We start from the raw sequence: 16300 nt of genomic DNA, 5'->3' as shown, positions 1-16300 counted from the left end.
AAGGAGAGGCAGGAGTAACTAAGAATCACTAAGTGCATTTTTGGGTTTTCTTTCAATAACCCTCTAAAATAAATAGCAGTGGCGTAGCTAGACCTTTGCTGCCCGTGGCGGTCCCTGCATTTGCCACCCCGCAATGGCCGCAGTTAAGAGCGGTGGGGTGTGGGAGGTGCTGGAGATCCCTGCATTTGCCACCCGCCTAAGGCTGCAGGTAAGAGCAGGGGAGACCGCAGCTGCCAAAACTGGTGCCGCCCGGGGCGGACCACCCCCGCTACACCACTGATAAATAAAGCCCCTAATCTCTTTAAAATATATAAATCTGACCAGACATTGAGTTTATCCTGCAGAGTCAGTGGTACGAAGTGAATAACACGGTTACTGAATTGGAATTGAATACTATCTCAGCACTGGAACGGTAATGGTAAATAACAACATCCACCATGGACATTGGTCAGTAACCACCTACTTCCTAGGGTCCCAGATATACTGGCCTGGACCCGGGAAAGTGCAAGGTTCTCACACCAATCTATGCATAGCACGTCTCCACAGTGTGAGTTGGGACTTCGCAATGAGCCACTCAAGGCTTCCCAGTAGGGCCATACGTCTTGATTCAGGTAAGAGACTTTTTTAAAGCGAAAATTCGATAATTTTACCTTCCTCTCACCTAAATCTTCCACCACATCAGTACAAATCAATAGGGAAATTTCTCCAGATTTTTTCCCTAAATCTGACTTAATTTTGGCATCTATGTTTGTCTCACATCCCCCAACCATGCCAAGATCCCAGATACATGCATGATTAGCTGCTTCAGTCCAAGTTTTTTCTTTGCATTTAACAACTTGTAGTCCTATTTATGTCAGTAAAATCTGGACTACACGTTCCATGCTGGAAAGAAAAAACGTTGACTGGAGCAGCTAATTACCCATGGACTTGGTAACATGCCAGTTATGTTCCTTGATTTATGAGTCACTCTGAGCACGATCTGCTTGAGAGTTCGCTTTGTCACTCAACCTTCACTAGCCTTAGAGCAACCCTGCCAAGTTTTCCAAATCTTAAGTAAAGTTGACCATCTTTCTGTGGTCTGTGGTATCCTTAGAATGTAGGTGCTTGTGCACCCCTGTGTGAACTCTAGAGTGCCATTATGTCATTTGCTTTCTTGTGTTCTGGCTCCAGCATTCGGTGTTTAGCAAGTTGACTGTTGGAGCCAGGCTGCGAGGAAGCAAGTGGGTGTCCTGTCTCCTCTACCCATGTACTCAATGTAATAAAGATCTTATTACCTATCTGGAGGCTCCTGACTTCATCACTACACATTTGGCGACGATATGGGATCACTGTGAGGAGGCGGTTCATCAATTCCTTGAGGTGATTGAGGTGATTGCAGTCCACTGGTCACGTTTGCTGGCGTGGCGACAAACATTATTGTATCGAGGAAAAAGAAAAGTTGGGCCAAACTGCACGCATCCGAAGAGGCTCTGCAAGCATTCAAGTGGTTTCCGCTTTACAGATTTTCTCGACGCTGACACTGTAATAGTACGTCACATTACGTACGACGCAGCAGCCATTTTGGTAAGGCTCCAAAACATCGTTTTTACTCGCACCAGTCTTTCGGCGTCAGTGTTGGACATAGCACGTCTGTGTATGTGTAACGTGTGGCCATTTTCAGAGGATTTTTTTATTGTTCTCTCTGATCGGCTCGCATTATTGTTTACCTAACTACTATTGACGCAGCGTATATTGTAACTGTATGTAGAGCATTACCGTAGTTCAGCTGTACCCCCATCAGTCCGCTACATGTCCGAAGTTGCTCCTAGCTTCTGCGACATCTGAATTCCTACTAAGAATTGCAAAAGAGGTAACAGACGCCCATATGTGCATCATATTTTAGGTCTCACCTGGCGAAAGCAGCGCATGCGCTGCCCTCGCCATGGGGTGGACCTTTTGGAATCGATTCAGCCAAAGCTGAATGCACGCGCGTCCAGATGGACAAACATGACGGATCTCGCGATCCGCAAAGCTGAACATGCATGCATAGGGACAAAAAAATGCACGCGCATGTGGACAGTCCGACGCCATCTTTGACATGCGCGCGCATTTTTTTGTCCCTACGCGTGCATGTTTACCTTTGTGAATGGCAAGAGCAGCCACCTTTGTACATCTGCACGCGCATGTATTCAGCTTTGGCGGCGTGTCCACACGCACCTAGTCCGTGGAGGCGTGCTTTTGCTTGGAACTTCCTCTGAGCCCTATCAACACACTGGCCGAGGACAGCCACAGGACTCAGCACACGCGCATGAACACGGGCAGGACCACAAAGGATGAAGCATGAAAGAGAGCGCAGGGCTCGGAGAGCTGAGTGACAGCTGCCCTACCAGTGAGCTCTGGGGATCAGAACACAGGAGTACCCTTCATGTGGCTCATTGCATGCGCAACAGAACGTGTCTAATAAACACATGAACTGGTACCTCCGTCCGCATGGGTGCTGCACGCGCTGCTCCAGGGAAACTGAAACTGACAAATAAGAGGCGCATACCAGCAGCCCTACGTCTCTAATATGCCCCTCACTTCGTAAGGTGACCTTGTACATCAATACAAAGTAGTAAGGAAACTGCCCAGCTAGCGCTAGTTTTTCTCTGCCAGCTCTCCTAACTCCTGCCCCCTCACCTTCCCCCCTGTTCCGCTCATTTTTCCAACACTCAGACAATTCAAAGCGGCAGCTGGGAGGAGGCGCCAACCTTGCTTTCGCACATGGCGCTTTCTGTGCAAATGCTAGGACTGACTGCAGGTACACACACTTGTCTGTTGCACAGTGTGAACGGACAAATTGTGCATCTACAGCTGTACCGCTGCTGTAAAACTGCGCCCGATCATACACTGCGTCTGCACCTCTCTCTACTGTGCATCCCCTGTACACAGTCCAGTCCCCGCGCAGGTAAGAGTCGTTACCACAACTATTTGTAGCTTTCTGACACACTGTGCCCAAGCTCCTGCTCTATACACAGATTAGCCCCCCGTAACGAGTGACCTGAGGCCCCCTACCACCATGAAATTAATTCTTACACAAATCTCCATGTTTATAATTTGAGGCAATGGGCAGCAAATTATTTTGGCCACAATCGCACTTTTTTTCGTCAAGTGCCAATGCCAAGATTAAAACCCAAATGTTTAGGCGTCAAGAACCAGTCCTCACATTTGCCACTAGGTGCTCTGAGGCGTTGCTTGGAGTCCCGGGGCAGGCCGGGATACAGGGCAGTATCCTATGGGTGCTGACATGCACCACTGGCGACCTAACCCCACGGTTATGTATGGGTCACCCACAGACTGACGCAGTTCAAAGCAGGGCAAATAATTCTGAGGGTCATATATAAGCCAGTGCTTAATTTGAGCTGGTGGTTTCCGGTGCTCGGCACCCTTCTTATTTGTCAGCACCGTGTTTGAGACAGTCTGCCACAAGGTGCACTGTCTGGCTAATTTAAAGATGACCACAACGGCAGGAAATTATTAATTCAATACACATTATAAATGACTATTACCTGCCGTGCAAGCCATTCTTATAGCTTTGAGGCCTGCAATAGTTAGAATTGTTACACTTGTGGGAGTGCGATGGTTAGTAATTGTGTTGCTACTATCATTGGCAGCGGTGGCAGGGGCAATGTGTGGTGCAAGTTGCAGTAAACCTCCTGATAACAGCCCTGGCACTTTTTCTTTTTGTACAAATTAAGCACTGACATTATAGATGGGTAAAAAGTGAGGAGCGGGGATGCTTGTCACCTCAGGGTTGTGAGTGACATAAACAAATCAAGCATCTCTCTCAACTAGTTGATGTCACTCAGAAACCCTGGATAAAGTCCTTCCAGCTATTCACAGTTACTGATTTATAGTACATGGGCCCCTCTCATCCCATATAAGAGCCCGTCTCTAATTGCCTTACTAGTGGCAACATGTGACATCTCTAATCACCAGTAATTGTATTTATATAGCGCTTAACACTGACCGGGCTTGAAGCACATTTATTTTTTACTTTCAATGTGAGCACGGTGCCCGCTTCAGGGACACCGCGCTCTGTTTGTTTATTTATTTTTTAACTTTAAACCTGAGCGTGGCGCCGCTTCAAAGACACAGCGCTCGTATTAAAGTTTTTAAAAAAACAAGTGCAGTGTCCTTGAAGCGGGACCACGCTCAGTTTTAAACTTAAACCATTTGCAATGCAATAGGTTTCGCATTTTCGCAAGTTTAAGCTATTGGCATTGTAAATGACAATGCCTTTTATTTATGTTTTAATGAACAAAACAAAAATTGTAGGCATTGTCACTTACAATGCCAATAGCTCAAACTTGCGTAAATGCGAGACCTATTGCATTGCAAATGCTTGTCTTCTTTCTCATTCATTTTTGGCTGCTCTGGTGTTACCATCCTGTTTTCACTCAGCACGTTTCAAGCATTTTGGTGAATGCTTTGATTAGTAAGCCAAGTTTGAACTTGTAACTACTTGTGCTTCAGAACCTACATCATTTATTATTTAAATTGAGCCTATTGCAGGTTACTTTACCATGCTGTAATGAAGCGAGGAATCCGAGGTTTATATAAAAAAATGATTCTTCTTTATTCAAAGTGCCATGAAAGGACCCACTGGTGCAAGAGCCAAGGCATCCAACTCAGTCAACCTCCAACCACTTCTGAGCCTTTCAAACCCAAGCTCCTGCATCAGTGAATTCCATATTACACATACAAATTCCAAATGACATAAAGAATAAGGTAGTGACATAAGTAACTCTAAACTCTATAATAGAGACAAAGAAAAGACACAATACCACATGTATCCTTTTAACAAAACCAAATAAAACAATTATTCCAAAATATAATCATCAAATTTCTTAGGCATCCTAGAATTCCTGTTTTGTAACACAGAATTTTCTTCAATCGAGGAATCCACACTTTCTTGTACATTGGATTCAGACACCTTAGATTCAGTCTGACATGCACCAGGTATATTGAATTCTTCAATACTCATGTGATCTTGAGGAATAGTATTATAGGTGCCAATCTCATCATCAAACCACACATCACCATCTTCATCTTTTCCAAAAAAACATTCTTGCCCCGGTTTAAGAACCACAACAGAGCTTTTGCTCCACCAGCCCTTGTCCTTTAATAGAACAGCAGTATCAGTCACTCTTTCAGCTTTGAAAGGAAGAGTGAATTTGGATGAACCCTTACGATTCAATGTTGGTTTAATAATACGTACCCAGTTGCCAATTTCTACACTTATACTCTTTGTTTTATGACACAAATCATGATAATTGTTACCAGAAATGCGAGAATCTGTTATATTCCTTCTGGCTTTGGCAATAGAGAATTCATAAGTTTCCCCTCCAGTTTCTTTTTTAAACAGAGGTGTCAACAAGGATTTGGCCTCTCTACCTCTCATTAACAAGTATGGAGATACACCAGTACATGCATTCGGTGTTATGTGGTAACTCCAAACCTTTTCCTTTAAAAATTCCAAAACATCAAGATTGCTCTCCAAAGCAGCTTGGATCCCTTCTTTTAAAAACCCGTTGGCCCTTTCTACTTGACCATTGGCACGGGGACAATATAGTGGCGTTCTCTCAGAATGCACATCAAATTTATTCAAAAACAATTTCATCTTAGTGGAAATGAATTGCACACCATTGTCAGACAAAAGGGTAACAAGCGCACCTTCAATTCTGAAAATATGCTCCAAGAATACAATAACTTCATCAGTAACTGGATGTTCTACAAAAGTGTAATACATCCACTTTGAAAAATTGTCAATGACAACCATTAAAAATCTCTTCTCCCTGCCTAAACACTCATACGGACCAGAAAAATCGATAGAAACGTTCTCCCACGGCCCAGCAGGAGCTTCTTGAACTGATAAGGGCTGAGTAGATACTTTCCAATGTTTGTCAGATTTGACACATACAGAACAATTATCCACCAATCTCTCAACACTTGCATCCATGCCCGGCCACCAATAGTGAACCTTGAGCAATTTTTTAGTACCAGACACTCCAGGATGTCCCGAATTAGCTAACTGGATACGTTTATTCCTGACACCAGCCGGTGGCACAAACGAATCCTGCCTCAACAAAATGCCATTTTCGATGCTAAGTTCATCGGCAACCTGAGCAAAGCTTCTGAGAGGAATCTCTAAATTTTTACAAGGCGGCCACCCATTGATAACAAAATGCTTGACCTTGGACAAAATGGTATCAACTGCTACAGAATCATTCCATTTTTTTTCAGAAATAGCAGAATTACACAAATCAAGGGCATCAACCAATGCCACAACACATTCATGCTGGTCAATGATCTCATTTTCACACTCCTCCACAGGTGGAAGTCTAGATAAACAGTCTGCAGTAAAATATTTGCCTTCAGGAATGTGCTGAATTTCAAAATTGAACTCTTGCAATCTCGCAATAAGCCTTACAAGCCTGGATGAATCTTTACCGCTTCTGACTCCATCCATCATGTAAACAAGAGGCTTGTGATCAGTAACAAGAACAAAAGGTCGCCCCCACAAAAAAAAGAAATTAAGTTTTCTACTGCCCATACACAAGCCAAAGCCTCTTTTTCGATGGTACTATAATGCCTTTCAGCCCCTCGAATCCCTCTTGAAATGAATGAAATGACTCTTTCTTTGCCATCCACAATCTGTGTAAACACAGCACCTAGCCCAATAGCACTGGCAACCACAGTAACATAAGATCTTCCTTGAGGATCAAAAGTATTGAGACCAGGGGCTTTAGCTATAAGTTTTTTAACATTATCAAAGGCTTCATCATGAATATCTGGCCAAGTAAATTGAGACCCTTTTTTAAAAAGTTGTCTGAGAGGCTCAACCACAAGAGCATAACCCTTAACAAATCTTGAATAATACTCGCCCAACCCCAGAAAAGAACGCAAATAATCTTTATCTTAAGGTCTGCTAGCTTTCTCCAAAGTATTAATGAGATCTTCCTTGGGAAAAATGCCATCAGGAGTGATCCTGTGGCCCAAATAATTAATCTCCTCTACAAGAAACTTGCATTTGTCTTTACCCACTGTCATCCCCTTGCTTTCTAAAATTTTCAAAACATTGTCAAGAATCTTGTTGTGTTGCTCACAAGTTTCAACAAAAAATAAAATGTCATCCTGAAATGACTGCACACCACTCAAACCCTTGAAACAGACTCTCAATTAATTTTTGAAAAACACTGGCCGCTGAGGCCAACCCAAACGGCATTCGCAAAAACCTGTAAAGACCAAATGGAGTGATGAATGTTGTGAGATCTTTTGAACACTCATCAAGACACACTTGATGGTACGCTGATTTAAGATCGATTATGGAGAAAAACTTTGCACCATTAACAGCTGCCAACATTTCTTGAATTCTGGGCAAGGGATAAGTGTCTACCACAATATTTTTATTAAGAGACCTAAGGTCCACACACAATCTCAAATCTTGATTTTTTTTTAAGGGCAATAACTAGAGCAGAAACCCACTCAGGACTAACTATCAGTGGATTCGATGATGCCCTCAGAACACAGAGTATCTAGGTGAGATTTAAAATGTTTCTGTATACCTAGAGGAACCATGCGTACTTTATGTTGAATTGGCACAGCTCCTTTTTTTAGTTTGATATTGTGTGTATAACCTTTTACCTGCAGAACTTCATCTTTAAAAATATCACTGTGTTTCTTCAGGATCATCTCCAAAGAAGACTTATAAATAGAAATACTATTGACAGCTAAATCTCTTAATTGAATGGGGCGATCTGAGCCTGGACATAAAATCACACCCAACTTCCCTAAATCAAACCATCCTACTATGTTTTACCATCAATAGCCACATAAATTTTTGTAAGCACCTTGCGTCCTTCAAATTCCAACGTATCTTCAAAGAAGCCTAACATAGAAATATCAAAATTACAAAACGCCTTTGGGTTAATATCAGTTTTCTTGAGTTTAACACCCCTCTAATTATCTTTGAAAAAAATACCGGATAGGATGGTAATCGGTGAACCTGAGTCTGCCATGGCTTCAAAAGCCACGTCACCAACTAATACAGTACCCAAAGGAGCCTTAAAAGGAATGGAAATATTGTTTACAGAATCATCATACAAATCATCATAAACAGTAAAAAGTAAATTTTCTAAGTCATGCTCTACACTAGAAATATTATTAACACTAGAATTTAAAATTTTCTTTGGCTTTGCACACCGATGAAAAATGACCAACTTTGCCACATTTGATGCATTTTCTTTTTAAAGCAGGACAGTCAGAACAATTCGCCAAGTGTGTTTTGGCACCGCATCTGTAACAACTTAGCTTACTGTCTCTGTTATTTTTGGCGTTTCCCTTACTGAAAGATTGTATGGCACAAACAGGAGAAGAGGAAGCAGCATTTCTAGATTCTTCAGCAGTGATGACCTTCGAGGATAAAATAGACCTTTCAATTCCTTTAGCCAAATCTAACACTTCACCTAATGTAGGATTGCGACAGGCAAGGAGTCTTTCTTGTACCTTTTTTGACTCACAGTTGAACACAAATTGATCTCTAATGAAGAAATCGCATTTGCTCCATACTCACAGTTCGCAGCCAAAACTCTAAGAGCTGCAACATATTCTTCGATGGTTTCATCAAGAAGTTGTTTCCTTTTGTGAAAAGAATGTCTTTCAATTAAAACATTAGATTCATCCTCAAATTGTTTCTCTAGTCTTGCTACAGCTTCCTTATAAACATTCCATCCATCTCCTCCACTACTGGGTGGTGCTATGGGAATGAGATTCTTGAATATTTCTATTGCTGCCGTGCCTAGAAAACTAAATAAAATTGCTTTCAACCTTTCAGGTGAAAATGTAGTGCCATTGATGGCTATTATGTAGTTTTCAAATGATTCAAACCATTTCTTCCATGGCAATTTTGGTTTGCCTGGAATCTGCAAAAATATGGCAGGCTGATTACAGATTTGAGAAGCTGCCATTTTCAAATGAAAATTAAGAACATGAAAATTAAAAAGAAAAAAATATATATATTTTTTTTAACTACACTGTATAGTTAATAAAGTATTAATCTGTCAGACTGAAGTACACATATCACTTAAATACTGCTTTTGAAAGCTATATAAGAATAAAGTGTGCATATCACTGTAGAAGAAGCATAGACAATTAATTATACAAGACATGCACAAGTGATATTATCTTAAAAGTGTGCAAATCACTGTTGTAAATGTTGATAAGTAATGTACTTATTAAACATGTACCTCAATATGGTACCATAAGAATTGTACTAAAAATCTCCAACATTCTTGAAAGTGAGCGAATCACTGACTGTACTCAAAGTGTGCGAATCACTGGATCCGCAAATAAGATTAAAAACACTCCACAACTGAAGCGAAGCAACGCGAAGAACTCAAATGATCAGAAGAAGCCGCAGTAAGCCTTGCTGTAACGGATCAAAGCGTTTCCCAATACAAAGCTGGTTAGAGAAATCCAACAACATCAATATGGCCTCCACATGACGTAAAACGTGCAAAATGTCCTCCCAAGATGGCCGCCAGTGACGTGAGTTGCGTAGAAGCACGTCTGACACGTCAGCGCATGGTAACTTGGCAACAATAGTCAGGGAGAGACGTCACAAGGATCACTTGCGTGAACAGCTCAAGGCGTGTTACAAGACTTAAGCGCGAGCAATGTCAATAGCGAGCAACGGATCCTTCAAGCAGCCAAAAAATGTTAAAGTACAGTACCTTGACTTTAGACGAGGAAGTAGCCGTGAAGAAAGGGTAGAATCATGAAGAATACCTTGACGAATATATTCCAAAATTGTAGTAAAAGGTAACTTCAGAGATTCTTTGTAAAAAAAAAATTCAAAAACCACAGTGGGTCGGCACAGATTATAAAAAACCAATCGTCGCCATTGTAATGAAGCGAGGAATCCGAGGTTTATATAAAAAAATGATTCTTCTTTATTCAAAGTGCCATGAAAGGACCCACTGGTGCAAGAGCCAAGGCATCCAACTGAGTCAACCTCCAACCGCTTCTGAGCCTTTCAAACCCAAGCTCCTGCATCAGTGAATTCCATATTACACATACATATTCCAAATGACATAAACAATAAGGTAGTGACATAAGTAACTCTAAACTCTATAACAGAGATAAAGAAAAGACACAATACCATGGGCGTAGGAAGTGTGGGGGACGCGGGGGATATAACCCCCCCAGATTTTGGAGTGGGGGGACACGGGGGACAAGGGTGGGGGGGACGAGGGGACAAAGGAATTTCCCCTCTCCCTTCTGTTATCGCAGGGCCATTAGCACGCGAAAGCGCTACCTAATGGCCCTGCACTTGACCTGCCTGGAGTCAGAGGCCACCCGCCCTCTGCCTTTTGTTATGCTGCAGGAAGGCTCAGCCCTTCTGAGAAGGGCAGAGAACGGAGAAAAAATAAACGCTGTCTCTTTTCCTTCATGGCAAGGACCGTGTCCACTACTCCTGATCTGCCTCTGGCGGCTGCCCTCCTCTCTTTATTCCTCCATCTCTTTCTGTCTCTGTCTCGCTCCTGCTTACGTGCTGATTTCAAGAGGCAGCTCTTAAGGTACTCTCTCTTGCCTCTCCTTTTCTTTATTTGTTCCCCTGTGAAATTGATCCAAAAAAGGCTGAACACTTTGGCTGTAAATGTCCTCATTTTCTGACCGTTTTCTATTGAAAAGAAAAACCTCAGAATGGTGAGAAAAAATAGTTAAATACCTAAATAAAGCAATACAGAGTGGACAGCAGACAAGCCAGACTGTTATTTACACCCACACACATTAGCGCCACTTTACAGAGTTTGCCAGTGAAAGCGCTACTTTCTTTTTATCTTCTTTCTTTGAACAACATTGTTTTCCCAGGGTGGGTAAGTGTGCCATTCCCAAAGGGACTGCAATACCTGGTTGATGGGTAGTGTGGAAACGTTTAATATGATCATTTTCAACTTTTTAATTATTTTAGCTTATAAAATGCGGCTCTGTGTTTGGGGATGTGGTCTTTTTTAAACCAAACTGCATACATTTTGAAAGGATATAAGCAATGGACATTCCTGGTCCTGTAGCCATGTCTTGAACTTTTCAGGCAAAATCACTTACTGATTTCTGAATAATGAGTTTAAAACCGTTAAGGTAACCATGTTTTTTCTGATTACAGTTCACATGCTTTGCTTATTCTTGCAATCCCTATGAGTGTTTGCTTTTTCCAGGGTGTTATTCATTTTTTTCAGGCAGCATTTTACTGTTGTCTAGTGCATGATTTAAATTTAGTCGCAGCACAATTGAGTTGTGCTGAAGGCAGTGCGAGTTTCTCTCAGTGGGGCAGTATGGTGTTCAGTGTTGGAGAGAATGTGGCACTCTGGCCAGAGCTGCTGAATTTGGAACTAGAGAACCATGTTCAGACCTTCATCACTAGTTCACCATACCACACTCCTGACAGAGCTTATTCTGATGCTACACCTTAGAAGGCCCGATAGACCTTAGAAGCCCAGGTGTCTTAGCACCCGCAGGTGGACCTGTCCACCACAATCCATACTGCAGTTCACTTCCAGTCTTACGGGCAGGCATATGAAGAAACACATCCTAGATCGACAGTGAATCTGTTACTGAGGTCACAAGACCCTTGAGGCCAGTCCACCTCACCCATTGGTACCTCCATTGGCCTTTTTCCAGCACTAGCAGTGCAACTTGCCAGGGGTTGGCAATGTAGGATTTGCATGCACACCAAACTTAGGGGGTGATTATAATGGCAGTGGGACCGCCACGTCACCCCGTCGGTGGCGGTCCCACCGCCATTGGTGACTGCATCACAGCCCTCCATATTACAATGGCGGGTGGTTATCTGGCAGTCGGAAAGACCAACCACCACGCACCCGACGGGCTTCTTGAGCCCGCCGGTGTGGTGGAGGGGCTCGTGGTTCCCACAATGCTGGTGGTGCCTACCATGCACCGCAGCAGGGATTACGATGTCCCTTACCCGCCAGCTTATCAATGGCGGTTCACCTGCCATGGAAATGCTGGCGAAAGGGACATTGGGGGCCCGTAGCAGGCCCCTTTACCCCTGGCCCCCAGACATGGGTCCTGGAGGGCATCTATGATGCCCCACAACATATCACTGCACCATGTGGCAGGCACCGATATATTTAACATGTTCCTTTTTTTTTTACTTTGCGGCGGATGATGCAGCCAGCAGCACCTGCTGCAATGTAAAAGATAGGCACTGCGAACACCGTAGTGGCAGTCGCTTTATAATGCCTATCGTGGGGCCTCCACCTTGAAAGCCAGCGGTCCCATTCCCCGATTCGATGGCGGTGGTACTGAAGTCCGCCTGCCATCGTAGTCAGCCCCTAAGTTTGCATTTTATGAATATGATTCAGCGGAAATAAATTGATGTTTGCAATTTAATTGACTTTGGTTGGCCTCTTATCTATGAGATTTCCCTGTTGAATGTGCCTTTACATTATACATTTTCGGTTGTATGAACTCATTGCATACTACACTCTCCTACAGGTATTAATTTGAGTGTCATTAGGAGTGTCTGGGACCAATTGTTTTCTTAGGAATTGTTTTCTTTACTAACCTTTGCAAAGGGCCCTAAACTTCACAGCAACACAAGTCACATTTCTTTTAGTAATTTGGGATCCGTTTGAGCTACAAAATTGTTTTGGAGGAAATCGTTAGATTATGCAGCAGATGATGTATTATGTGGCAAATATGATACAGCCATAGTTAAGTGGAAAACATGTTTCCACTTAATTTTGCCCCAACATTGTAATTGATCAATTTGTAAGTTCCCCAAACACAAAAGTCGAGTTTGGGCACAATTTGCATTTTAAAAGCAGCCCTATAACACAGGGCTACTTTTAAACTGACCTCCGGCTTCAGCAGTGCACACATGCAAGCGCAGAAAGGGCTGCTGGCCTCTAAACTGCCATGCCTTATTATATTCTAGGGACTTAAAAGTAGTTCTAATCCCCCTGCCCTATTATGTACTAGGGCCTTATAGGAGAGGTCATGCCAATCATAGGGGTACCCTAACCCATAGTGCACCCTAGTGTATGTAGGTGTTTTCACTGTATTTTTAAGTGCCTCTTTCAGAATAGCACTGGCTGTTTAGGCAGAGGCCAGGGTCAGTCAGTCCGGAACCACCAGTACCAGTCAGCAAAAAGTTGGGGAGTGCCTAGGGCGGCTTTGCAACACTAGAGAAACACAAACTCAGAATGTAAAACATAACACCATGGTTGGGGGGTTCTCTTCAATAATCAGAATTGATTTCTATCCTAATGAACCCATTTTCCAACATTAGGATAGGGAAAGACTGGGGAAAAATCATAACGTTCTAATCTATACATTGAAGTTTTTATGCAGCTCTTTGATGACGGTTAATAGCTCACTGTTCAATGTTAGGATTTTAACTTATAAACTTAAAATACCAAAAGAATATCTCAGACAAAAGGAGTAACTCACTGACCTTTTGAATTAAAACTTTCACTAGACAAGCCTTCGATCTCTCTCAAAAAAAGAACATTAATCACCAAAGTTATCTTCACATTTTTATTGTTGCCTGAAAATTGCTGGAGACCAGAAATGCAGCAGCAGGTACTTTTCAAACCATAATGCACTTGCAAACACGACGCCCCCACCCTAAGTCAGCGGCCTTTGTTTGCTTTGTGCATTAAGATGCAAGATTCATATATATGTTTTTTTTAAACATTTGGTCTCATTACTATATGAATGTAAATAACAATAAAGCATACATGCAAACTGTGACTACATGCCTGCTTTTCTCAAAATTTCACTTCGAAAGTATGCAATTGTATGTGTTTAACGGGCGGTGATTTGTATAGGGTCACTGGAAAGTGCACAAGGTTGTCCCTGTCCCCCCCAGAATTTTAGTGTCTCCTACGCCCCTGCACAATACCACACATGCCCAGTACCAATCAAATTGATTGCAAATAATATAACAGGACCGCCAAGATTGTGCGAGGGAGGTGTGAAAAGGATGGAACTTTGCTGTAAGATTAAAACGTTTAATTCAAATCAACATGACAGCCTGAACAGAAACCACCACCTTCTTAGAAAGAAATGCAAGAGTGCGGCTACGTATATTTCAGCCACAGTCTCTGAGGGCGGGACTTTCTCTGAACAGCTGATTATACAATCCCAATGCAAGATGACTGCCGTAAGTCCTTCTTCTATGTTCATTAATTACTGTTATAGCGCTAGTTTGTTGTGCTGCGCCGGGTCCGGCACGTAAAAAGACACCTGCCTGCGGTCCTCGCGGATAAACCTGACTCGCGCCGCTCTGTCCGTAGAATCTGCAACTCGGTGGTTTACAGCTGGCAGTACGGAAAGTGCAGAGGGGCAGCCGGCAGGTTGAGTAGGCTTTCATCGTAGCGCGTTTTTTCGACCTGGGACAGACAGAGCCCCTCGGTGCAGTCATGAGTCTGGACAAGAACGAGCTTTGTGGGTACCTGCTGACCTGGGTGAGTGCTGAGAGGTACTTGTAGGGATACCTGTGCATCTGGGAGGAGCACAGGGGCACCTGTATGTTTACGGAGTAAAGTATAACTGCCCCTCTGAACCCGGGAGTTGAAAGAGCAGTTTTAACTTACTCGTAAATTAGGCATTCCGTCTTAAAAACGCTGATTTCTGGCACGTTGTTTCGTTTAAAGTGAGCCAAGACCACTTTGTGTATTGAGTGAATTCTCTATTGCCTATTGACGGGAATGTCTACAAGACCAGCCACTCCAAAAGGCTCAACGTGACTTAGGATTCCTTCATCCAGTTGCTTTTCAGCAAACTACAGCACAAATAAAACCAGACGTCCCAGAATGCGAAGTGCTCTTGGCTCAAGTACTCTGCTGGGTGAAGGTGTCCGACATGACAGTTACGTGCATAGTGCTAGACTTCTCTATTGAGCTGTTATGGTGGGTGGCGGCTGGAATGGCGTATACAATATTCCTCTTGTGTATCTTTGTTACAAGAAGATATCACAACCTCCAAAAGGGCACCTTTTTAAGGAGCCTAGTTCAAATGGTACCAATATGTGACCTCTTCAACCAATGCTGGTTTGTTTGCCAGCAACGCTTAGCATGCTGGATATGTAAATCTATACTTCTGAAAGGGAAAAAGTGAAGCAGCTATTGCCTCTAATTTAAGGATTGGTTGGAGGTGCCATTTACGACATGGTGCCAAGTGACAAACGCGTGAGCCCAATACCCATGGGCGTAGGAACTGTGGGGGACGCGGGGGACATATCCCCCCCAGATTTTGGAGTGGGGGGGACGCAGGGGACAAGGGTGGGGGGGACGAGGGGACAAACACATTTCCCTTATCCCTCCTGAGAGGGAGATTAGCACATGGGCGTAGAAAGTGTGGGGGACGCAGGGGATATTGCCCCCCTCAGATTTTGGAGTGGGGGGACACGGGGGACAAGGGTGGGGGTGGGTCGAGGGGACAAAAGAATTTCCCCTCTCCCTTCTGTAATTCGCAGGGCCATTAGCGCGCGAAGGCGCTACCTAATGGCCCTGCACTGGACCTGCCTGGAGTCAGAGGCCACCCGCGCTCTGCCTTTTGTTATGCTGCAGTAAGGCTCAGCCGTTCTGGGAAGGGCAGAGAAGGGAAAAAAACGTTGTCTCTTTACCTTCATGACAAGGACCGTCTCCAGTACTCCTGATCTGCCTCTGGCAGCTGCCCTCCTCCCCTCTTTCTCTCTTTAGTCCTCCACCTCTTTCTGTCTCTGTCTCACTCCTGCTTACGTGCTGATTTCAAGAGGCAGCTCTTAAGGTCCTCTCTCTCGCCTCTCCTTTTCTTTATTTGTTCCCCTGTGAAATTGATCCAAAAAGGCGGAACTTTGGATGGAAATGTCCTCATTTTCTAACCGTTTTCTATTGAAAAGAAAAACCTCGGGACGGAGAGAAAAAATACTTAAATACCTAAATAAAGCAATACAGAGTAGTCAGTAGACAGGCCAGATTATTATTTACACTCACACACAGCGCCACTTTACAGAGTTTGCAGTGAAAGCGCTACTTTCTTTTTATCTTCTTTCTTTGAACAAAATTGTTTTCCCAGGGTGGGGAAGTGTATAATTCTTAAAGGGACTGCAATACCTGGTTGATGGGTAGAGTGGAAACGTTTAATATGATCGTTTTCAACTGTTTTAATTATTTTAGCTTATAAAATTCGGCTCTGTGTTCGGGGATGTGGTCTTTTTCAAACCAAAGTGCTTACATTTTATAAGGATATAAGCAATGGACATTGAAACGGG

At 43.3% G+C, this 16300-nt stretch overlaps 1 protein-coding gene across 2 annotated transcripts in view; it reads left to right on the top strand.

The window, feature by feature from the left end:
* Positions 1-14324: 14324 nt before the first annotated feature.
* The window catches only part of HOOK2 (hook microtubule tethering protein 2), a 289087-nt gene continuing 287111 nt past the window's right edge, over positions 14325-16300 (top strand). For both annotated transcript variants that reach the window (XM_085654470.1, XM_085654469.1), the window contains exon 1: positions 14325-14513. In XM_085654470.1, coding sequence (XP_085510596.1) covers positions 14469-14513 — 45 coding nt within the window. In that variant the 5' untranslated portion in view covers positions 14325-14468. The remainder of the gene's footprint in view (positions 14514-16300) is intronic.

This window comes from Triturus cristatus, chromosome 4_1 (genome assembly GCF_964204655.1).
Source record: "Triturus cristatus chromosome 4_1, aTriCri1.1, whole genome shotgun sequence".
Taxonomy (NCBI): Eukaryota; Metazoa; Chordata; class Amphibia; order Caudata; family Salamandridae; genus Triturus; species Triturus cristatus.
This window is presented reverse-complemented; position numbering and strand designations above follow the sequence as displayed.